Source organism: Camelus ferus, chromosome 19 (assembly GCF_009834535.1).
Source record: "Camelus ferus isolate YT-003-E chromosome 19, BCGSAC_Cfer_1.0, whole genome shotgun sequence".
Taxonomy (NCBI): Eukaryota; Metazoa; Chordata; class Mammalia; order Artiodactyla; family Camelidae; genus Camelus; species Camelus ferus.
The window spans coordinates 15,293,355-15,317,864 of NC_045714.1; the positions used below are offsets into that span (position 1 = coordinate 15,293,355).

At 53.5% G+C, this 24,510-nt stretch overlaps 1 protein-coding gene across 2 annotated transcripts in view; it reads left to right on the top strand.

The window, feature by feature from the left end:
- Window positions 1-24,510, top strand: part of PRPF6 (pre-mRNA processing factor 6) — a 37,197-nt gene that overhangs the window by 6,588 nt on the left and 6,099 nt on the right. For both annotated transcript variants that reach the window (XR_004313041.1, XM_032461640.1), the window contains exons 7-16: window positions 5,244-5,338; window positions 5,791-5,947; window positions 6,772-6,934; window positions 11,585-11,703; window positions 12,615-12,833; window positions 17,948-18,070; window positions 20,723-20,844; window positions 22,302-22,440; window positions 23,836-23,955; window positions 24,329-24,505. Coding sequence is in view for 1 of the 2 variants with exons in the window: in XM_032461640.1 (XP_032317531.1) it covers window positions 5,244-5,338; window positions 5,791-5,947; window positions 6,772-6,934; window positions 11,585-11,703; window positions 12,615-12,833; window positions 17,948-18,070; window positions 20,723-20,844; window positions 22,302-22,440; window positions 23,836-23,955; window positions 24,329-24,505 (1,434 nt within the window). In the remaining variant the exon portion in view is untranslated. The remainder of the gene's footprint in view (window positions 1-5,243; window positions 5,339-5,790; window positions 5,948-6,771; window positions 6,935-11,584; window positions 11,704-12,614; window positions 12,834-17,947; window positions 18,071-20,722; window positions 20,845-22,301; window positions 22,441-23,835; window positions 23,956-24,328; window positions 24,506-24,510) is intronic.

Here is a 24,510-nt window from a genome sequence, read left to right on the forward strand (position 1 = left end):
TCATATCAAAAGGTTTTTTGTTTTGATTCTTAAGCGGATATATATTTGTGAAAAGTTCATCTTTTGAAGTGCTTTGTCACAAGTTAAGCAGACCAATGATGACATACTGGTCCTTGTCCCTTTAGGAAAAGTGGCAGGACTCTGCACTCTGGCCGGCCTGTGTAGCCACCTATGGGGTGGGCGCAGGGGCAGTGCACTGAGTGCCAGCAGCGGAGGGCCAGCCCCCGGTGTGGTTCTCCTGCTCCCTCAGGCCTCAGGCCGACGCAGGTGATGGAAGGCTGCTTGACGGGCGCCAAACGAAGGCCACATGGCTTCCCACTGACATACCAACACCCTTCCCACTCCAAAAGCAGTGATTGTGCATGCTTTCTTCCTGCACCTAGCAGTTGTGCTGGTTCCTAGGGGCGTGCTCTTTGTTCAGTGCTCGTGAAAACCCTGTCTCATCCTGACGTGCACATCAGAAACCGTGAAGGAAGTCCTTTTCAAATTTGACTACGTGCAAATTACAAATGTTTGCATAATAGAAAGCACCATAAAGTCAAAGGAACCAACACACTGAAGAAGAGTCATCATGCACATGAAGCCCAGAGGCAGAGCAGCGTGTGTGTAGGGAAGCGTGTCCACCCAGAGGCGTTTGCACACGCCAAGGACGTGTCCAGGGCTCCACACCTAAGCCACCAAGGAACGCTTTGTGTAAACATTTTTAAGGAAAATTTTCACACATACTTAGAAGTAGAAATTAGTAGAGTGAGCTACTCAACCATTACTGTTTGATGCAGTGGTAAATTTTTAAATTTTAATTGGATTTTTGCTGTACTACTTGAAATTTTTGTGGTGAGCAAATGTTTTGCAGTAAAAAGAGCTTAGAAACTTACAGATCTGAAAAACTACATTTTCATGTTACTAAGTATGTATTTTATAAATGGGAGAGCAGTTCGTTGTGTGTGAGTATCATGGTTTAATCTTTGATGGGCCTTTTGGGTGGTTTCTACTTTTTTTTTTTTTGCATTTTTGTATGGTCAGTTCACAATGTGTCAATTTCTGGTGTACAGCACAATGTTTTGGTCATATATGTGCATACATGTATTCATTTCCATGTTCTTTTTCATTATAGGTTACTATAAAATTCTGAATATAGTTTTCTGTGCTGTACAGTATAAACTTGTTGTTTATCTATTTTATACATGGTAGTCAGTATCTGCAAAATCTCGAGCTCCCGATTTACCCCTTCCCACCCAGGTTTCCCCTTTTCCTGTGATCACAGACCCTGTTTTGGTGAGCTCCTTGTGCTTCTATCTTTGCAGGTGTCAGTAATCATTTTTATAGTATCTTTAGTGAAATTGTTGGATCTGCATATTTTCACTTAAGTGCAGAATTGTCACTCAGAGACAAGACATTTCACACTCAGCGTCATGGGTGAGCATGCCTGGTCACACCAGGTCATGGTGATCACATGGTGGTCACACCATTGGCAACCCTGGTCAGAGGGGTGTTGTCTTTGTCTTGGCCAGTCTGAGGGGCACATCCCTCCCACAAGCCCCCCACTCAGTCTGCACTCCTGTTCGGGGTGGAGCTGAGCCTCTCTCGTGTGCTGGTCCCTGGCGCCCCTTCTGTGAAGTGCCTCTGCTGTCAGTTGCCCGCTTCCCTCTCGACATTGTTTTATTGCCAGTATCATTTATGTTTTCGTGTGTCTTTTTCAGTTCATTATTGCTTTCACACTTTTGTGTGGAATATAGAAATACTTTCTGTAAAAAAAAACTTGGTATTATGGTACTTTTTTTTTATATATAATGTAAAGTTTACATTTTTAAGTGTATAGGTCAGTGGCATTAAATGCATTCATATTGTGCAGCCATCGCCACCATCTGTCTCCAGAACTTTCTCATCTTCCCAAACTGAAACTCTGTCCCCATTTAGACACGAACTCTCCATCGCCTCCCCCAGCCCCTCGTAACCCCATCCTGCTTTCTGTCTCTGACTTGACTTCTCTAGGAACTTCAAACGAATAGAGTCGTACAGTGTTTGTCCTTTTAGGACTGGGTCATTTCACCGAGGCTCACTTACGTCCTCAGGGCTCGCCCACGTTGCAGGACATGTCAGGATATCCTTCCTGTTGAAAGCTGAACAGTACGACACTGTATGCCTGCACACAGCACATTTTGTTTGTTCACCTGTCACGACGCTTGGGTTGCTTCCACCTTTTGGTGGGATTTGGGGTGGCTGCGAGCCGTACTGCTGTGAGCCTTGGTGTACAAGTGTCTGACCAAGTTCCTGTTTTCAATTCTTTTGAGTATATACCCAGAATGGAATTGCTGGATCGCGTGACAATTCTAGGTTTAATTTTTGAAGACCCACCATACTGTTTTCCACAGCAGCTGCACCGTTTTAGGTTTACAGCATGGCAGCGCTGCACAGGGGCTCCAGCTTTTCCACGCCTTTGACAACGCTTGTTGTTTCCCGGCTTTTTGGTGGTAGCCGTCCTGATGAGTGTGAAGTAGTGGTTTCCATTCGCATTTCCCTGCTTGGTGATTTATATCTCTTCCTTGGAGACGTGTTTGTTTAAGGCCTTTGCCCATTTTTTTTAAAGGACTTTTTTCTTTTTAAGAGAGCTTTTAGATCACAGCAGAGTCTCGAGGAAGGTACAGAGATTTCCCACATGCACACACACAGTCTTCCCCGTGGTCAACATCCTCCACAGAGTGGTGCGTTTGTTAAATTCATAAACCTATGTTGTATCTCATCATCACCCAAGTCCATAGTTTGCACTGGGTGTGAACATGATTCACGGTGTTGTGTGTTCTGTGGGTTTGGACAAGTGTGCAATGACACGTATCCACCATTACAGTGTCACACAGCCGCTTCACTGCCCTCAAGGTCCCTTGTGTTCCGTCTGGTCCTCCCTCTCTTCCTCCCTCTCTTCTACCAACTTCTCATCTTTTACTATGTCCATAGTTTTGCCTTTTCCAGAGTGTCATATGGTTGGAACCTTTTCAGACAGGCTTCTTTTACTTAGTTATATTCATTTAAAGTTCCTCCATGTCTTTTTGTGGCTTGAAACTTACTTCTTTTTAGCTGAACGATATTCCACTGTCTGGATGCACCCCAGTTTATTTATTCATTCACCTGCTGAAGGACATCCTGGTTGCTTCTGCGTTTTGGCAGTTGTGAATAAAATGCCTGTAAATGTATGAGGTTTTTGTGTGGATATGAGTTTTCAGCTCTTTTGGGTAAATACCAAGGAGCGCAGTTGCTGGATCGTGTGGTAGGAAATCGCCAGACTGTCTGCAGAGTGGCCGCTCTGTCCTGCATCCCCGGCAATAGCGAGCGAGGGTTCTTGCTGTGCCACATCCTCGCTGGCACTTGGAGTTGACAGGGTTCTGGATTTTGGCTGTTCTGATAGGTGTGTAGTGTTATTCCATTGTTGTTTTAACTTGCATGTCCCTGATGACGTGACGTGGAGCATCTTTTCATGTGGTTTTTTGTCATCTGTGTATCTTCCATGGTGATGGGTCTGTTAAGGTTTTTGACCCGTTTTTTCATTGAGTTTGTTTTCTTGAGTTTTAAGAGTTCTTTGTGTATTTTGGATACCAGTTCTTTATCTGATGTGTCTTTTTCACACGTTTTCTCCTGTCTGTGACTCGTCTTTTCATTCTCTTGACAGTGTCTGTCACAGAGGAAATTTTAAATTTAATGATGTCCAGTTTTTCAGTTTCCTACACGGATTGTGTCTTTGCTGTTGTATTTAAAAAGGCATTGCCAAACCGCAGGTCATCTAGATTTTCTCCTGTGTTGCCGTCTGGGAGTTTCAGAGTTTCGCACTTTACCTTTAGATCTGTGGCTCGTTTTGAGGTAACTTTTGTGAAGGGTGTGTGGTTTGAGCCTGTGTTCATTTTTTTGTACCTGTGTGTCTAGTTGTTTCAGCACCATTTGTCAAAAACTGTTCTTTCTCCATTGCATTGCCTTTGCTCCTTTGTCAAACATTAATTGACTGTATTTATGTGGGTCTCTTTCCAGGTTCCTTATTCTGTTTCGTTAGTCTGTTTCTCTTTTTCGGGGGTGGGGGCAGCAATACCACGCTGCATCGGTGCAGCTTTATCGTACGTCTTACAGTTGGGTGGTGTCCTCCAGCCTTGTTCTTCTGCTTCAGTGTTGTGTTGGCCTCCTCTCCGTGTAGACGTTAGAATCAGCTGGTGTGGATCCACGAATAACTTGCAGGGATTTTGATTGGGATTACAGTGAATCTTCAGGTCAAGTTGGGAAGAACTGACTTCTTGACGATGTTGAGTTTTTCTGTGCATGAGCATCTAATCTTTCTCTGTTTATTTAGTTTTTCTTTGAGCTCACTCATTAAAGGCTTGTGGTTTTCCTCACATATACCTTGTATGTGTTTGTAAGGTTAGTACCCAGGTGTGGGTGATGTTGGGGGCACTGACCCGTACGCGACGGAGGGTCTTCGCGTCCTGGGATTCAGCCAGCAGCTGATCGTTGTAGTGCTGCAGTACGTGTTTAGTGAAAAATTGCAAGTGCGTGTGGACCCACGCAGTTCAAAGCTGTGTTGTTCGAGAGTCCAGTGTTTCACAATTTTGGGTGCTAATGTAAGAGCTGTGTTTTTAATTTCAGATTGCTTGTGTTCGTTGCTGGCGTGTAGGACAGTTGTTGACTTTTGGATGTTAACCTTGTGTCCTGCAGCCTTATTAGCTCTTGGAGGTTTTTTTTGTTGATTTTTTCGGATTTTGTACATAATCAAATCATCTGCAAACAAAGGAAGTTTTATTTCTTCCTTCCCATCTGTATGCCTTTCATCCTTTTCTTATCTTGTGTTTTTGCTCATTTTTCACTCAGGTTTTTTTGTTGTTGTCACAGTAACTTTAAGACTCACAACTAGAGAGAATGATACAATGAATTGCTACGTGAAAACTTAAAGAACGTTAACTGAAATAATCTTACTTTATGATTTCTGGGTTTCACTCATTCTCAGGTGGACCTTTCTTATGTGTTCATTTTAGTTTTTTCCCCTAAGACTTTTACGGTTTCAGTTTTTGAATAGAAATCTTTGTTCTGTATGGATGAAATTTGCATATTTCATTACAAACTATTGTTTAAGTTAAAGTTGTTTTTACTTTCAAAGTTTCCATATCCATTGGTAGTCAGGACTGCGGGAAGGGGCTCCTGGGACCCTCTAAGGACTTTGTTTCAGGCATTCCTGGCTCTGTCTGACCAGCTCTGCCTGGCCTGTGTTGCAGGTGTCTGACTCAGTGAGTGGGCAGACTGTGGTCGACCCCAAAGGCTACCTGACAGATCTGAATTCCATGATCCCGACCCACGGAGGCGACATCAAGTGAGTGCCTGCAGAACCACTGGCCTGCGCAGGCTCAGGTCTCCTGGAACATTTTGGATTTCATTTGAAAAATAAGCAACCAAAAGAGGATGTGGATGGTCTAAGAAATACATAGTGGAGTAGTTCAATTTTCTGTTTAAAAGTATCTGTGTCCATGTCCATTCACTGTGGACATTAAATGTGTTGAAATGACACTCCAAGTCTCTGCTCGCTGAGCTGGCGAGCAGCTTGCTAGTCGTGTACCAGGCCTCTGACCTCGACCTGGTGCTCAGGGCCTGTTTGCGTGTGTGTTAATAAGCAGGCTTGGAAGGGTGCTGATGGAGTTTTGAGTTGGTTTTATCACTGGGGCATCAGATTTGCTGGTTCGGAAGTCGTGTCTGTAGTGGCCCCTTGGTGGGCCAGGCACACCCTCAGCAGGTGGCGGCCTGACCCTGTGCTTTCTTGCCTCTCAGTGACATCAAGAAGGCGCGACTGCTCCTCAAGTCTGTTCGTGAGACGAACCCTCACCACCCGCCAGCCTGGATTGCATCGGCCCGCCTGGAGGAAGTCACTGGGAAGCTGCAAGTAGCTCGGAATCTTATTATGAAGGGGACAGAGATGTGCCCCAAGGTAGGGCGTCCTCCTGGAGGGAAGGCTGCCCAAGCCCCCGAGGGACCCTCAGTGTCTATGCCACATGGGCGCCTGTGGGAGTGAGCTTGGCTTAGAGTCAGCTGCCTGCCTTTTGGTGTTTAGGCTGCAGGCAGGTAGGGCAGGCGAGGGAGGAGGGAGAGTGGGAAAGGGTCTCTCCTGCCTGTGTTTACGCGGAGTGAGTGCTTGACTGGGCTAGTTTAGTAGCAAGATAACCTTAACCAGAAAGAGCAGAGTCGGTCAGCCCGTCTACCTCCCCTGACGTTAGAGACCTAGAGGCGAGCGCTGACGCTTAGGGGCCCACCCCAGCACTTTTTCTGGGAGCGGCGTGGTTAGATAAGCTTCAGAAGGCCCTGTGAGACCCTCTGAATGACCGTGTGCTTGCTATGAAGACGGGGGTACCCTTGACTAAGAAAGATGCCCCGTGGACCCCGGCCCAGGACGTGAGGCGTGTGTGGGACCCCCACGGCCACCTGCCTGTGCGTCTCCACCTGGTCCGTGGGTTGACGTCCTATCCTGGAGGGCAGGCTCTCCTTTCCTTTCAGTGTTGCGGCACGTCTTTCCCCACCGGACACAGACATGTCATGGCCACGTTCCCATGCGCTGGTGTTATAGGGGGTCTCAGGTGCAGGGCTGTCTGAGGCTGAGCTGATGGACTTCCATTTGACTGTAAAACCTGGGTGCCGTGGATCTGATGAACCCAGCCCTCCTGTTTCCAAGGCCTCTGTGTGCGCTTCCGGGGGTGCCCGCTGCTCTGTTGTGGCCTCCAGCCTTGGACACTTACTGTTCTGTCCTTTACTCTACAGAGTGAAGATGTCTGGCTGGAAGCAGCCAGGCTGCAGCCCGGGGACACCGCCAAGGCTGTGGTAGCCCAAGCTGTCCGTCACCTCCCGCAGTCTGTTAGGATTTACATCAGAGCAGCAGAGCTGGAAACAGACATTCGTGCCAAGAAGCGGGTTCTTCGGAAAGGTGAGCCCCGCTTAGGGAGGCCCGTCAGGAGCGATGCGCCTGTGCTGTGTCCCCATGAAGAGTGTTGTCTCCTCCACTCCAGTGCTGGGCTCCTGGGGGCAGCTTCTCTGCTGCTTCACACAGGCTTCTGCTGGACAGCTCAGGAATGGTTAGCGTTCTCCAGGCCTTTTTCTGGGCTGGGTGGCTTCTGCCCTTGGACCCTCTGTCAGGGAAATTTCCACCCTGGCTCGGGTGCTTGGGTTGAGGTCACACTCCTGCCTTTTCCTGCCATGCGACCCGCAGTGAGTTGGGCAGTTGCTCTGGCCCAGTTCTTCCTCAGGTGCTGAGCTTGGACAATGCTCGTCCAGGGCTTGTTTCCTGGGCCTGATGAGGTGGTGTGCAAAGGGTGGGCAGAACCGCACGGAGCAGGATGTTAGTTAAACTCCTTCCCATCTCATGACATTCCTGCAAGGCAGCGCACTGGCAGTATGTGCCACTGGCTCGTGTCACACTGAACGGTTTGCATGCCCAGGAAACGGAGTCGACCCAGGAGTACCTGCCACGGTGGAGCTTTCGTGGGCAGTGTGTTTTTTGTGCCTGTGGAATTGAGAGCAGAAGAGTGTCACTCCTTCCCCAGAGCTGTGTACCAGGCGCTGCTCGTGATCTCTGGTCCGCCGCAGGTGCTGGTCAGAGGGCTGCTGTGCAGTGAGCCTGTGCAGGTGGCTGTGCTGCCCGCGTTTGTAGCAGGGGAGAAAGAGGTGCATTTTGTGGAGTTGAGGGCCGTTTTCCGGGGGAGGTTTCTGGCTCTTGTTCTTAAGATGTGTGTTTGAACCGTCAGAGAGAGGCGTGTGCCCTCAGTCATTCAGAGATTACCGGCGACGTCTCTGACTCTGCTGTCTGTTTGATAGGGGCCAGGTGTTGGCCACCTCACATGTGACCCTGACTGTGCGTGAGTGTGTGTGTGATTTCAAGTGTGTTGTCCTCTCTCGGGTCTGGTTTCTTGATTGTAACCCTGTTGCATGTTAAGTGCTCAGAGCCAGTCTCTTAAAATGAGGCCAGAAGCAGAAAGTTAGCGCCTGTCTTGGTTTATTAAATCAGCTCATCTCTTTTCAGCCAGGAAAATAGTTCTCTAATGACAAACACATTAAACTCTGGGTAATTAGCAATATTTATTTAGGAACGCTCTACTGAATTTTCCCTGCCACAGTGTGATGAATGGTCGAATGTCTTTGTGGCCACTCCGCCTTCACCATTTCCAGTTGGCTTCACATTTGGAGAGGGGATTGGGCATGAAGGTGGGGCCTTCAGGGGAGCATTGAGTGCCTGGTTTCTGGGCTGTCCTGGGCCTAGAAGGGAGAGGGCCTCCTGGCTCTGCTGGCTCAGGTTGGCCGAGGTGGGGACAGCACCCAAGTGTCCTCCCCTTGGGGCTGGGCTGGAGAGCACAGTGGCCTCTGTCCACAGGCTGTCTGGTTCAGACTACTCTCGGCCTCTGGGGACACCTTGGCAGGAGCCAGACTGCTCAGCTGAGGTTGGTTGTGACACTAGTCCACAGGCTGTTGATGAAGTGCCCCGGAGGAGTTCCCAGTCTTTCCCCAAAAGTGGAGCTGGGGTCCTGGGCATCGTGCCCGCTGCTGGGTGAGGTTAACGGGCCCAGCTGAGTGTTCTGTGCCTTAGAGACTGAGCTGTGCCGGGTGGGGAGTGCAGGAAGAAGATGGGTAGCTCTGTGCTGGCTCCCTCCACTGGCGCCCTACCGGGTCAGGCTTCTTTCTCTGGACGTTTCTCTGAAGGCGCGGTGCCTTCAGTGGTCTTGCTCTCTTGGGTTCCTGTTAACTTTAACTCCGAGAAATAGGGATGTTCAGTCAGGACTCTGGGCTCCAGTCGTGGTGTCCCCTCCTGTACATGGTGGCAACTCAATCCCCTGTGGGAGTCAGGCCACTTCTGCAACCAGGGCTGGTCCAGTGGCCCCAGGAGGCCTGGGATCTGGGCCCGCCTCTGCTTTCAGGGCAGTGGACCCACGGCCGTGCGCCTTCGTGGACACATCTGCCCTTGGCATGAGAACTCTCAATGGCAGAGTTCAAACGTGGGGATGGAGTCAGGCTCTCCCAGGGCTGGTGACAGGCAGCCCAGAGCCACTCGAGCATCAGCGCTCCTCTGTGGACCTGTGTGTCCTGTCTAGGGGAGGGCCCAGCTGCAGGAGGTTGTCTGTCATGGTGTCTGTAGCATCCTGTTGCTTCAGGGCGCTTCTCTTGCTGGTGCCCTGCGTGCTCAGCAGATGGCCTACAGCTCTACCGGGCGGTGGACTGGATGGTGAGGTGTGGTTAGGTCGGGGAGAATTGGGGGCCAAGCCCTTTGCTGCACCTCTTTTGCTGTGAAGTGAGTTCTTAAATACGTGGTGGGTAACTCCACAGACGGTGGTGCTGGCAGAGCCCTGCAGGCAGGGAGGGCCAGTCCGACCCCATAAGAACCAGCGCCTGCCCCTCCAGATGGGACAGGTCTAGGGTGTCGGCTTGGTCTGGCCTGGGGTGTACTCAGCTCAGTGGCCGGCAACGTCAGAGCCTTGTGAGGGGATCCTGTGTGGCTGTGACCCTGTCTCCACGGCGCTGTGCGCGGCCCCACAGAGCAGACGGTGGGCCTACTGCACCAGGATGTGAAGCTTCCTCCTCAGAACCCAGACTTCCACCGGCTTCCTTCCGGCTCCTGGAGACACAGTCAGACCTCTGCTGCTGCCTGAATCAGCGTAGGTCCGTCTTCTAGCCCTCTCGGTTGATCAAGGGGACAGTTGGGTGAACATTGGATTCCAGGTCAGGCAGCTGTGCTGGTGCGCCGTGCAGAGCCCTGTGTAAGGCGTGCCGGTGTCTCCTCCTTAGTCCTGAGGTGATGAGTGTAGGGCCGGGGGAGGTGCAGTGGGTCAGCCAGTGTTGGAGCATCGGCCCCAGGGCCCGGGCAGCCCACCTGCGCCGTGCCTACCTCCGCTCTGCCTGACCCAGGCTGCGCCGCATCTGCTCTAGCTGTGTGCTGGTCTCAGAGAGTGACCAGTCAGTTGAATGAACCAGGTCACTTGTCACTCAGCGTCCCTAAGCCAAGGGTCTGGTCTCTGCCTGGGCCCAGCAGCCAGCCAGGGGCTGCCAGTGTCTGCAGGAGAGAGTAGCTTTGTCCCACAGTTCTGGAGGGGCTCTGACTCCCATTAGGCCTCCCCTGAGGCCCCTTACGGTGCCCTGGCTGCCCCTGGGAGACCAAGTGTTGTTGGATACGTGAGGTCAGAAGCAGCCTGGCTGCAGCCTGGACCTGCTGCAGAGCTGTCTGCTGCCCTGCTCACCCCCCACCCGCAGCAACCTGAGGTTTTCAGGAAGTGGGTAAAGGGACACCCCGAGGCACTGTTGACCCCTGCAGAACCCTGGGCCCCAGGCTGGGGCATCGCCCACCATGGCAGGTGGCTCTGGAGTGGCAGCTCATTGTGCATCATAGAGGGAGGTCCCTGTGAGCCCTGAACCATGGGAATCTCTGAAACCCACTGAGGGTGGGCCCCTGGGCTTCGCGGGGTGTGTCCCCACCTCTGGCCCACTTGTGTTGAGCACCTGGGTGTGTCCTGCTGCTTGCTCACCAGCGTGACGGCCGCCAGCCAGGGACTGGCGTGGTGTGCTGTGCCCTGGGTGGCCGCTGACTTGTTTGGCTGTTGGGGAGAAAAGGGGCACCCTGTTTTCATAGGGCCTATGAAAGGGAGAAGCCCCATCTCCCTAGACACAGGAAGCGGGCTGTTTCTGCTGGACGGACTCTCAGGGTGTCACACCCTGGCTTTATCCAAGTCCCCCAGTTGGCCCCAGTCTTTGCCCAACTTCACGTGAGAAGCTTTGTGGGTCCGCAGATTCTGCAGCATTGAATCTGAGGTCTGCTTTCCCTAGCCTGGCCCATGTGTTTTCAACAAAGAAGAGCTCTGTTGGAAGCTGCCTTAGAGGTGTTCTGGTGTCGTGCCGTCATCAGCTCTGCGGTCCCTGTCCCTCTGCCCGGGGCTGACTGGAGGGCTTGCTTCGCCCTCCCTGGTTATCCCACTGCAGGGCTCCGCTTATCTGCCTTGTGTTTGGGGCTTTTCAGTTAGTTCATCTGAAGGCTCTGCTGCTTAAACAAAGGTTTGGAAGCTTCTGGACTGCATGATGTGGTAGCCTCTTCTGAGAGTGGGTCCCCTTCCCCGGTGTCACTGCGTGTGCCTCTGAGGCCCCCCTGCTGTCAGCGTGGAGCAGCTCCTGGTGCCTTGGCTCTTGTGCTCCAGGAAGGAGCCTCAGATGCACACAGCCTGGGCAGGTACAGACCCCAGAGCCATGTCCGCTTTCTGTTCTGTGGTGTCGGCACGCCCGCGCCTGCAGTCTGTGCAGTGGGCCTTCCCCGTGCAGGGTTGCCGTCTCCCATCTGCACTGTTGTTTGTCATCGACTGTTAAGTGTGGGTGGGCCTAGAGGTGACACACAGCCCTCTCTGCTGCCCTTGCTGACTCAGGGTGTCGGCGCTGGCCTTGTCTGTGTCTGTCCCAGACCTGAGGGGTCCATGTGAGGCCCCGGCCTGTCACTCAGGCCAGAGATCATCTGGCCCCACCGGCAGCAGCATCCTCGGCGACACAGACACGGTGTGTTGCTTTCGCTTCCCCTGTTCTGTGACCTGGTTTCTTGTTGGCCCTCTCCCAGCCCTTGAACACGTTCCAAACTCGGTTCGCTTGTGGAAGGCGGCCGTTGAGCTGGAAGAGCCTGAAGACGCTAGAATCATGCTCAGCCGAGCCGTGGAGTGCTGCCCCACCAGTGTGGAGGTGAGTCCCCGCCCCGGGGCCTGTGCCTGAGGTCAGCGTCCAGAGTGGCCTCAGCTGGGCATTGAGCTCCGCGAGGCTGTGGTTTCTGGATGGTAAGGCGGTGTGAACCCACGGGCTACTGCCCTGTCTCACGGCTGCTGGGCAGCGTGGTCGCTCGAGCTCTTGGTGGAAGTGCGGGGGCAGCATCCCAGCTCACCCCTCCCACTGCAGAGAGTGCTGGGCTGAGCTCTTTCTGGGCCTTCCAGTTCAGCCCAGAGTTTGTCAGTGGGACCTGGGGAGGGAGGGACAGAGGAGACCAGTGGGTCTTGCTGCCAGCCCAGCATGGGGTCAGCTCTGCCTCAGAGCTACTTGGATTACTTTACTTTTAAGCTTTCTGGTTCACAGCATTCTCTGCAGTGATTTTTAGTTTTCGTTTTATGATATCCAGTATGTCTTTAATTATCCTAAGGGGTATTGTGAAATTCTCCAAACAAAATCAATCTTAAGTTATTTACATAAAAATAAATAGAGCCCATACACATTTTTGGTGATGAAATACCGTGGAGTCAACAGCTGGGGTGTGAGAGTTCCAGACGGCTGAGCACCCCTGTCCTTTTAGCTTGTGAAGGCAACGGGTCCTGCTCACTGTCCTGACACCTGCAGTGAGCCTGGCACCCTGGGGACCTTTAACCAGTGCATGGAGCGTGTGACCGAGAATCTGTCAGCTGTTCACATTAATCAGTCACTAGATAGTCAGAAGCATAACCATTGAATAGTCACCAGAGGAGGTGAAAAGTGCTGCTGTGCGCATTAATGGGCCCTGTTTAAATGGTCAAGAGCTTTTACAGAGAATTTGTGCAAGTGTGGGAGGCCTGTTGGGGTCCGTGTGACCTGGCAGGTTGCAATGAGTGCTGTCCCTTCTCCCCACACAGCTCTGGCTTGCTCTGGCGCGGCTAGAGACCTACGAAAATGCCCGCAAGGTCCTAAATAAGGCCCGTGAGAACATCCCCACAGACCGGCACATCTGGATCACGGCTGCCAAGCTGGAGGAAGCCAACGGGAACACTCAGATGGTGGAGAAGATCATCGACCGGGCCATCACCTCCCTGCGGGCCAACGGTGTGGAGATCAACCGGGAGCAGTGGATCCAGGTGAGGTCGGCACGGGCGTGGGAGTGGGGACTGCGGGATGTGACAGATGGCCCTAGAGGAGGGCCTTCCCTGGCTGACCACACGATGGCTGAAGCGGAGGGCAGGAGGGCGCGAACATCTGCAGAGATTCCCCAGCCGCTGTCTTCAGAGAAGTCAGGAGACAAGCAAGCAGGCACAGGTGTGGCCTTCCCTCACGTGATCACATGTGGCTCTGCATGGAGTTAAAACCCAGAGTGCGTCCGGGGGTGGGTGCTGCTCTGAAGAGCTTCAGCACACAGACGCTTGCAACCGGCCCCGCTTTCTGAGTAGAAATAGTAGGATCTAAAAGAGAACGAACCTAGGGCTGCTTTCACTCTCCCTGTCTCCTGACTTCTCTGCAGACAGCGGCTGGGGAATCTCTGCAGATGTTCATGCCCTCCTGCCCTCAGCTTCAGCTGTTGTGTGGTCAGCCAGGGAAGGCCCTCCTCTAGGGCCATCTGCTGCATCCCGCGACGGGGGCGCTGCAGGGCAAGCCCCTGCGCTTCCCCCAGTGCTCCTCAGGCTCGGAGGACGGCCCAGGCCTCCTGCGCCCTCCCTTCTTCCTGCCCATGCTGCCATACTCCCCTCAGCGCCCCCCGGCCCCCGCTGTCTGCCCCTGAGCTGTGTGGGAGGAGGTGGCCCCCCTGTTCTGTCCCCTTCCTGGGTCTGGGCGGAAGGCCTCGTGGGCACCTCCACAGTCTGGTCATCTGGGCTCAGCCACTTTACCTCCTTAGTGTTTGAACCATGTTCCCGTTTTCGATGCTCTCATTCCTCTGTGTGGATCCCGGTGTCCAGCTGGTTTCACCCTCCTTCTGCCTGAAGGGCTTTCTTTAACATTTCTTACAGTGCAGCCCTGCTGGTCAGTTCTTCCAGTTTTAAATGTCTGGAAACAGTCTTTATTTCATCTTTGTTTTTGAAACATACTTTCTCTGGGTGTGGAATCCTGGGTTGACTACTTTTTTCTTCCAGTGTTTTAAAAGCAGTACTCCCCCACCTTCTGGCCTGCATTACTTTTAGCAAGATGTTTGCTGTCACCTTTTTGCCTCTTTATATAGTATCTTTTTTCCTTTAAAAATAATTTTAATTAAAAAACTAAAAAATTTCTAAGTTAAAAAATTTCTAGCCTGTTTTAAGATTTTTTTCCTTTATCATTGGTTTTGAGCAGCTTGTGGTTTGCTTTAGTGTAGTTTTTTGTAACGTTTCTTGTGTGTAGAGTTTGTTCAGTTTCTTGGAGCTGTGAATTTATAGATTTCATCAAATGTGGAAACTTTGTGTCCACTGTATTTTTATTTATTAGAATCAGGCTTACCGTCTAGTTTCATTTATGTTGCTTTCTGTGGAATAGTCCTGAACTACATTTTTAAAAATTAATATATTTGGAGAGGATGGGAGATAGCTAGGTTTATTTATTTATTTTTGGAGGAGATACTGGGGATTGAACCCAGGACCTCGTGCATGCTAAGATGCGCTCTACCACTTGAGCTATACCCTCCCCCCACCGCGAGCTATTGAGTTTTAAAATTATCTTTGTTTCCTTTTTTAAAGCAGTTTATTAAGCTATAGTTCCATAAAATGGAACTTTTATGGAACTAACATTCCATAAAATGTACCCATTTAAAGTATACAGTTCAGAAGATTTTAGTGTATCACAGGGTATGTGGTCATCACCGTGATCCAATTTAGAACTTTCTCATCACCCAAGAAGAAACCCTGTACCTTCCCCCTAGCCCTAGGCAGTCATTGTCTTTCTCTGTATATTTGCTGCTCCTGCTTTCCCTGTGGATTTTAGTTTACTGGACACTTTATATTAATGGAGTCATACACCATGTGATCTTTCGTGACTAGGTTTTACTTAGTGTAATGTAGCATGGATGTGTTGAATCTTCTGTCCATTTTAAAATTGGGCTTTGCTTTATTATTTATTATCTATTTTTTACTGAATTGTAAGAATTCTTCATGTATGTTCTGGATGTGAGTCGTCTGTCAGATTGTGTGGCTTGGAGACTTTGTGGATGGTCTTTTCGCTTTCTTGGTTATACTGCTTGTGGCACAAGTGTTTTAAAGTTTGATGTAGTCCAATTAATTTTTTTCTTCTGTTGCTCATGCTTTAGGTGTCCTACCTAAGAAACCTTGCCTAACCCAAGATTATGAAGACTTGCTCCTATATTTTCTAAGATTTTTATTTTTTTGGTACTTACATTCAGGTCTATGATCCATCTGAGCTAAAAGAGTTGGACTCCATCGTTTTTCATGTGCGTGTCCAGTTGTCCAGGCACCACTCGGTCTTCCCCACGGAGTGGTGTGGGCACCGTTGTGGAGAACCAGGGGGTCATAAGTGTACGTGTTTTCTTCTGGGTCTCCGTTCTCTTCCGCTGGCCTGTATGTCTGTCTGTACCAGCGTCAAGCCACCCTCCTTACCGAAGCTCTGCAGTAAGCTCTGAGATAAGGATGCGGGAGTCCTCCTGCTTTGTTCGTTACAAGATTGTTTTAGCTCTGCTTGGTTCTCTGTGTTTCCACGTGAATTTTAGGAGCCAGCTGGGGTTTGGACAGAGATTGCATTGAATCTGTAGGTTGTTTTGGGGACTGTTGCCACCCCAACAGCAGTAAGTCCTGCAGTCTGTGAGCATGGAACATCTCTCCATTTATTTAGTTCTTTAAAAAGGTTTTCAGTAGTGTTTCCGTGTACTGGTGTTACACTTCTTTTGTTTTACTTATTCTAAAGTGTTTTATTATTTTTGATGCTGTTATAAGTGGAATTTTTTTAAAATTTCGTTTTCAGGTTGTTCATTGTTAGTATATATATATATTGATCTTATGTTCTGTGACCTTGCTGAAATGGCTTATTAAGTTGTAATAGTTTCAGTGGATTCTTTGGGATTAACTGTATACAAGATTACGCCGTCGGTAAATACAGTTTTGCTGCTGCTTTTCCGGTCCGGTCACCTCTTAACTTCTTGGCTTCTCGCCCTGTTAGGACTTGCAGTCCACGCTGAAGGGCAGCGGTGAGAGCGCATCTCTGCCCATTCTTGGGGGATGACTGGTCTTCCCTGTTGGCTGTGGTGTCAGCTCACACAGCTCGCCAGTTCTCTGGTCAGTTACAGAAGTACTTTCATTTTGGATAATTTCTATCACTTTGTCCTTGAGTTTCACTAACCTTTCTTTCTGTGATGTGTAACCTGCTGTTTATCTACTGAGGGCATTTTTCATCTCGAACCTTGCAGTTTCCACTTCTAGAAAGTTTGCTCTTTTTAAAAAGCTTTTCTCTCCCAACATAACATTCTGAACACATCAGCTGCAGTTACGATGTGTTGTCTCAGTGCCCTTGTCTGCTCACTCTAACGCCTGAGTTAGTTTGGGTTGATTCTGATAGTACTTTCCCCTCGTCATGAACTGTCTTTTCTTGTTCCTCTGCGTGCCTGGTCATCCCTGATTTGTTGCAGACACTGTGCGTTTTCCTTGGGTGCTGGACGCCTCTGCCCCTGCGAGTGTTCTGGGCCTTGGTGCTGGAGTGCAAGTCATGTTACTGGAGACACTCTGCCCCTGTAGATCTTGCCTGGACGCTTTGCTGGGTGGGGCCGAGTGGTGGAGTAATCCGCTCTGAAGGCGGGGCCTCTGGGTTCTGCCCCGGGCCCTGGCCCCCGGGGGTCTCCATTTCTAGCTGGGGGACCCGTATCTCCAAAGGTTGTTCCCACTAATCCTTCTGGATGATTCCTTGTCAGGGGTCATGCACTGGTTTGCATCCAGTAAAGGCCCGTGGGACCCTCTGCAGAGCAGACGTTGGGGTTGTCACTGTGCTGCGCTCTCTTCTCGTGCTCTGTCCTACTCTGTCTTCCGGGGCTCTGAGCTCTGCCTTCTTCTCTGGCCCCCTTGGGCTCAGCAAGTGTGGCCCCGGCTGTTCCAGGATCTCAGTCCTCACTGCCCTTTTCTGCCGCTGTCTGGTGTCTTGACAGCCACCGTTTCACCAACCTGGTCTGGGTTTCCGGGCTGTGTGCAGAGGGAGGAGCTCGGCTGCAGCAGCAGTGGGTCCTGAGTCTTCCGAGAGCTCTTCGGATGTGGGCTTCCCACCCCGCAGGCCTCCCTGAGCACCCCCTCGGCCTCCAAGGGGCTTGGGGGAGGGCTGTGCTGTGCTCGTGCACGTCCAGGAAGCTCCAGCACGTCCACCTGCCTCTGCCTTCTCAGTGGTGTGCTCGCCCTTCACCCTACTGCCTGGCCGACTTAGGGGGTCTCTGGTCGATGGAAGCAGCAGGGGGGGCTTCCACTCCTTCCCACTGCAGACAGCACCCGGTATCCCAGTGCACGCACCGTCGGGTGTACCCCCTAAGGGGCATTGCTGGCTCAGCGTGTGTGCGTCTTATTCTCATAGAGAACTCAAAGTTGCCCTCCACAGAGGTTGTCCCCACGTCCCTGTCCGCAGCCACGTACAGATCCTCTGCGCCCACCTTGACCCCGCGAATGTGTCTGCACACATCTCCAGGCTGTCCGTCTGCCGGATGTGAAGTGAGCATCTCCTGCACTGTTGCTCCTTCCCACCTGGTGTGCTGGAGGCCTCCATGGCGTCTGTGTGTCGTGCTCTGGAACCACCACTGTCTCTTCTGCGCAGCCTGAGATTTGCTCTCTTGAAGTCAAGAGGTTTTCGCGGGTCAGCCTGCCCCTCTGCCTGATGGAGTGCCCTTGTGACTGGCCCCTCCCCAGGTTTCTGCCTCACCTTCCATGTGCCGGGGCCCCCTCACCCCTGACAGTTCGTGTGTCAGGTTCCGAATGGCTCTTCCTCTTGTCTGTCTCGAACCTTGAGCTCCAGGCTGACAGCGTGTGTAAGCGTGTCTCACGCCCACTGGGTGTCTTTCCGTGTAGGAACCTTGTATGGTCCCCGAGTTGCCTCCCATTGTGCTGGGACACAGTGGGTTCTCACGTGATGTTTGTTGAGTGGGTGGTGCGAAGGGAAGGCACATGAATGAATGAGGCAGACATGGCAGGTCCTTGGGGTGTCAGGACCTTGGGAGCCCACGTCACCTGCAGGCCTCGCCGTCCGGGCCTAGCAGCCCCTCATCGGGCACTGCAGCTGTGGGTGTAAGCCCAGTTTTGTATCCCTGTTTCAGGATGCCGAGGAGTGTGACAAGGCGGGGAGTGTGGCCACCTGCCAGGCGGTCATGCGAGCTGTGATCGGAATTGGGATTGAGGAGGAAGACCGGAAGCACACGTGGATGGAAGATGCCGACAGCGTGAGTTTGGCTGCCGGGGCTGGAGCCTGTGTTTTGGGGGAACAGGCTGTGGTTTGATGGTCTTGCTGATCTGCTGATTTTGAACGTGGCTGCAGCTGTCAGGAGGGCGGTTTTCTGTGGACCCAAGTCTGCGTGCAGAGCTGGAGTCTGAGCCGTGCCGACCTGCAGAGCCAGCAGGGCTCCAGCTCACACGGCTCACAGCCGGTCACCTCTCGACGTCTGGGCTGTCCCCACCCCCGTTTCTGCTGTCAGTTGCACTTCAGAAAGCGTTTGCACGTGAAGCCCTTGCCGCCTTTGAGATTATTTCTTGGAGTAGCGTTCTAGGGAGGAGACGATGGGGTCAGAACCGATGCGCACAGCTGAGGCTTTTAATCCCTTACACGTGGGCTTCTCTTTTTTAGCCTTTTATTTTAAAATAACTGTAGACTCACAGAAAAGCTGCCCAACTGTGTGGGGAATTCTTGTGTGCCCTTCACCTAGACTCCCCCACATTTACCCATTTTGCCGCATTAGACGTGCGCACACGCCCCTTATTTCTCCCGAGCCACTTGAGAAGGCGCTGCAGGCGTGTGAGGCTTCTCCCTCTGAGTGCCACCATGCGTGTGTCATTAGAAGAGGACATTTCTCTTCACATGCACAGCACGGCTCGGATTCGGGGAGTCCGTGCTGACGTGGCGCCAGGCTGTGATCTGCAGTCCTGGCCCAGATTTCGCCAGTTGGCTCGCTAAGTGCCTTCTGGCCAAAGGAGAAACCCAGCTGTGTTCTGGCTGAGTGGATGCCAGGGTCACGTCCTCAGGGCTCTGTGGCCCTGATGGTCTCAGGGAGGGCTTTGGTCTGTCTGTGTTTGCTGTGAGGCTGATTTTTGTGGGGCCCCTCGGTTTGTGCTCTGGTCCTCCAGAACACTGCTCTGGTGGGCTGTGGGGGGCACATCCAGCTCCGACCAGCTCAGGTAGTGTCTGGAAGGCTCCTACTTTGCCCTTTCTAACTAGGCCGTGTCCTGGGGGAGACACAGACTACGTAGGTCTCACCAAACTCTGACGTGCCCGTCTGCAGGTCCATTACTGACCTTTTTGGCCTGTTATTACTGTGCTGTTTGCCAAATGGTGATTTTCTGAGTATCGTGCTTCTGCATCTGTTAGAGCTGGTGAGCTGGACCTCTGCCCTCTGGAAGAGCTCTCCTTTCTCCCTGCTCATGTGGACGGGGGTGCCCGCAGGGTGCTGTGTGACCGGGGCCTCCTGTGCACTGAATGTACTCAGATGCCAACCGTCGTGGTTTAAAGGCTTTTGTTACGTGGGATTTAAGACAGAGAAGTACCAGCAGTGACCCGGCAGGCTCCCACAGTCTGTGCCCTGGGAGAAGGTCCCCAAACACGCAGAAGAGCCCAGCTCCCTCTGGTTGTTGAGCCCTTTTAATTCTGAGTGTGGCCGGGAACGCTGCTTCTTAACTCCTCGCTCTAGATGACACTCGGGCCTCGGTGGGCGTCACTCTGCGGACGACAGGTTGTGGGGGCAGAAAGCCCCGAGCCCTTCCAGACTTCCTCTCGCTGTTTGTCATCTCTTTGGTTAAACCAGACTAGCACAGATACCCTGAGTGCTTGTGGCTCTGCAGTGAGAGCTGAGGCCCCTTCTGTGCTGGGAGGTGTCAGGCAGTTCCTAGTGCCCCTCCCCCGGTCGCTGTCACTTGGTCTTGTGGGGCCACCAAGCCTTCGTTTCTGGCCCCCAAGGCGTCAGGCAGGAGTCAGGGAGGGCACGTGGCAGCTGGGACTGCGTCTCAGCTGGCGTCCTGCTCAGGCCTTGCCCCCAGGGCCCTCCTGGTTTCTCTGGCAACTGAGTCAGATCGAGGCCCTGTGACCAGGGAGAGGGGCCCAGCTCTCTTTCCCTCTCTGTGCCCACCTCCACGCTGGAGGTGCTTGAACAGCACACTGATCCTCGGAGGGTAGCTGCCATCTGGGAAGTGGCCCTGGGGGGCTGCCCCACTCGCTTCGTTCCGGGCCGTTTTGATGCCCACACCTGCAGAGCTTTGTTCTGACACTGTGTTCCTAGTGGCCTTTCCCTCACCTCAAGACCCAGAACCCTCCTCGGCTCGAGAGCCCTTTCAGCGTCTGCTAGGGGTGGTGGGGGCAGCCAGCAGGCACCCAGCACTGACGTCTGTGCTGGCCATCGCCGTGGTCCCGAGTAGGGTTCGTGAGAACAGCTGTCGGCCTGCCCTGGCGGTGTCAGGGGTGGTGAGCACCCAGGGGTGATCTCACAAGGAGAGACAGGCTTTTCTGTCGTTCCCTTGATTCAGACCAGGGAGGAAAGTCGTAAGGAGAAGACGCCTAGAGGAAGCAAGGGTGTTTATGGCAGTTCTGTTGGAGTGGAGGGTTTTTTCTTTCATCTTTGCGTTTTACACGTTTCCAATGATTGTTACTTTTAAAATGGAAAACACACTGCACCTAATTGTACAGAGGAGCAGTGTGTGTGGCGTTCGTCCCGCCCATGGCTGGCGCACCTCTGTCCCAGCCCTGCTGCTGGTGGGGCCTGTGTGCGTCTGTTTTGGTGCTGCTCTGCTCCTCCACGGGGCCCCTGCTCCTGGACTGTGCATCTCAGGAGACTGTCCTGTGCACGGTTTCTGTCTGGGCCACCCCTCCTCACACCGTCTCTCTGCTTTAGTGTGTGGCCCACAATGCACTGGAGTGTGCCCGTGCCATCTACGCCTACGCCCTGCAAGTGTTCCCCAGCAAGAAGAGCGTGTGGCTGCGAGCCGCCTACTTCGAGAAGAACCACGGCACCAGGTGCGTGGGGCCGCCGCCCTGGGTGCTGGGCGCCAAGTTCAGGCCCACGGGGGGGATGAGGGCCTAATTCAAGGTCCAGCCCTCTGCAGTGAGGGCAGACCCTCCTGTGGCACTTGGGACTCTGCCGCCGGGGCTGTCTTTGTGGGACCTTCTGCGACAGTATTGCCCCACTTGCAGAGTTGAGAGACCAAGGCACCGAGGGGTCCTGTCTGCCCAAATGCCTGCAGCGGGGCTGGGGGTGCCTGGTGGTCCGCGGGGTCCCTGGGGCGAGGCTGGAGCCTGAAGTCCCACGTGTGTGCCGGCCTGGCCGGGGCAGTGTGGGTGGTGCAGGCGTGTTTTTCATTTAAGCTGTGCTGCATTTGGGTTTGGACTGTTTTTGTGCTCTGAGGAGGTCCTTGACAATTTTCTTTAATTGTACTCCTTAATTGAAAAAACCTTTTTGGTCTGCCTCGTTAGCTGTAACTGCTGATTAAATTTGATGTTGCAACGTCTGGAGTCCGGTGGGCAGCCTCTGCCCAGCCCATCTGCTGCCGTTCCCTGAGCTCGGGCCCTGCTGGTCCCCGGTGCTTTGGCTGGGCGCACTGAGCCCCTGTTCTTTCCTTTCTTTTCCTTTTGTCAGTTGTGGCCTTTTCAGGGTGTGTTTGAAGGCTGCTCCCTCCCCACTCCCACCGGCTGCCATGGTGTCTGCAGTTTGCTCCTTCGGGGACGTTCTCAGATGACCATGCTGCCTCACCCTGTACACGTTCACCTGGACAGTCGAGTCAGGAGCAGGGGCCTCTCCTCAGGTGTGGCCTTGGGGGTCCCCCTGCCCCGCTTTGGGGGCCCTTGTGCCTGCCACTCACGGAGTGATGCAGCGAGTCCGAGCACCCAGGACCTGGGGGTCTCGGTTCCAGCGTCGGGCTGCACTCGGGGCAGTGGCTCCGTGCGCTCGCTCTGTCTTGCTGCAGAGCCCTGAGGAGGTCGGCTGTGCGGGGGTCATTGCAGAGGGGTGCTGGGCAGCTCAAGAGTTGGGGACTTCTCATGAAACCCAGGCTGGAGGTCTTGCTAATCATGACCTAAAAGAACTTTCTTCCAATGAGACAGTTTCTCTGGATGCCAAAGAATAGAGTCAGGGCATAATCTTTATTGGCGGATCTTGGTTGGAGATGAAAAGGCCCCGTCACCCAGACTCGGAGTTATCTTGCCTCCGGGACATGCAGCTGTGAAAGGCTCTCTTGAGAAGTTCCTCTGTCGGGCTCTGCTGTTTGAACAATGCATTGCTTTGTAGCACCCTCTTCAGTAGTTGATTTTAGAACCTTTATGGAGAGGAAAGATTTCCCCACACTGTCCCCATTGTGAAAATCTGGTAAATCATTTATGGTGTCGAACTTTGAAGCAGTAACTGTCTCTTTGGCGCCCAAGGTGCGGCTATGAGTGGCCTGTGTGCCCTGGTGGTGACCGAGCCCTCTCTCTTGCAGGGAGTCCCTGGAAGCCCTCCTGCAGAGGGCCGTCGCCCACTGCCCCAAAGCAGAGGTGCTGTGGCTCATGGGTGCCAAGTCCAAGTGGCTGGCAGGGGACGTGCCCGCGGCAAGGAGCATCCTGGCTCTGGCCTTCCAGGTGGGTGAGGGGCCGGCCACGCTACGAGGGGGCGTGGGCACGCGGACCCCGCCCTCAGTGCTGCCTGAGGCCCGAGGGCTCCGGTGTCACGTGCTCTCCTCAAGCCCTCCTGCCACTTGTAGGGAGCTGACCTGAGAGGGAGGATGGGTGTGGTCAGGACGCGTGGGGCTCTGGCTGCTCTGCAGGCAGCTGGTGCTCTGAGGGGGCCTGAGAGTAGGAAAAATGCCTCTTGTTTGCCGCTGCTCAGTGTGAGCACAGGCTGTGTGTTCCAGAGCTCGGAGCACAGGGCAGCAGGCGGGCCAGGCACCAGGGGGAGCATTGCAGCCCCCGTGATGGCACAACGACAGCCGTTCTCCTGCGTGAACTTCGAGGTGTCCAGGCCCGCGGGAGGAGGGCACCGGCACGTGCATGGGGTCACCCATGGGCCACCTGGTGCTGCCCAGGCCCCTCAGGTGGGCGGAGTTACATTCAAACAGTTGCACCAGGCTGGCTGTGGTGCCTTGAGCTGTGTGTTTTTCTAAGGACCTGACTTTTATTGTCACATCTAATATCCTGACGCTTTATGACAACACTTTATGTGTCAGTGGTTTGCAGCATCCTTTTTTATATATTGTAGAGTGTTATGTGAGTGTTACCCAGGCCAGCATGGTAACATGTCCTTCCCTGAGTGAACACCATGGAAGGGACAGGCCTGGGTCTGGCCTTCTGCTCTGTCTGTCGAGGGCGCCCCATATTGAGGGCACTGCCCTCTCAGGCAGTCACGGTGCTCTCCCCCCACCGCTGGGGCAGCGCTGCCCGTCTCCACTCGGAGGTGGCTCTTGTCCCCTTACCTGTCACCGTGGGCTGGGCTGGGTCTGTGACGTGGTCAGGCTGACTGTGGCCAGCAGGTGGCCTTGCTTTCAAAGGGTGCGAGGGCACCGCCCATGTGTCTGCTGGACACTGGGTTATACATGGCCCAGACCTGACCCTGGTAGCCATCTCCACACCACCAGCGACACCCTGGGCTCATTTTGTCCTACTCATGTGGACACACTGGGACGGCCAGTTCCTCATCACCAGGCTTGGGAAGGAGCAGGCCTGGGTGTGGGAGACCCACAGGCGGAGGACGTGGGTGACCGCCTTCAACAGGCTTAGGGTGGACCTTGGAGAAGGTGGCTCTGCCTGAGTGTCGTGGGGACCTCATGTCTGGACCATTGAGGTTCTGGCTCGTCCTCAGGCAAGTCAGCGTATTGGCGCTGGACTCTGCACTGCTCTCAGCCCAGGACACACTGGGGTTGGCTGCTTCTGCCCCGGGTTGGCTGCTTCTGGCTAAGACTAGTCTGGCCCTGGCCACGCCTGCCCTGAGTGGCCACGCCTGCCCTGAGCCGTCTTGACGCTGCTGTGCTCGTCCTCCAGGCCAACCCCAACAGTGAGGAGATCTGGCTGGCGGCCGTGAAGCTGGAGTCTGAGAACAACGAGTACGAGCGGGCCCGCAGGCTGCTGGCCAAGGCGCGGAGCAGCGCACCCACCGCCCGGGTGAGCAGGGCTGCGCGCCCACGCGGCCCTGGCCCGCCCCACGGTGTCAGGAGGGCAGTTTGAGGCCACAGCACTCGAAGCTCCTGTGCACACTAGGCTGTAAGATGTATCCACAGGGTGGGGCACAGCTCAGTGACAGACCACGTGCTTGGTGTGCGCGAGGTCCTGGGTTCCATCCCCAGTGCCTCCGCTAAGGGAAAAAAATAAAATAAAGTGTATTCGCGTATGTAGCCCCAGCTTGTTCCAAAAGGTGGGAGGCGGCCTCCAAGAGTCCATAGCGTGCAGCAGGGGAGCCGCTGCAGAGGTGAGCTGTAGTGCGAGGCTGGGCCAGGGCTGGGCGGACCTCGTCCCGTCCTGACACGCCTGCCCCCAGGTGTTCATGAAGTCTGTGAAGCTGGAGTGGGTGCTGGGGAACATCGCGGCAGCCCAGGAGCTGTGTGAGGAGGCCCTGAGGCACTACGAGGACTTCCCCAAGCTCTGGATGATGAAGGGGCAGATCGAGGAGCAGCAGGAGCTGGTGGAGAAGGCTCGCGAAGCCTACAGCCAGGGGGTGAG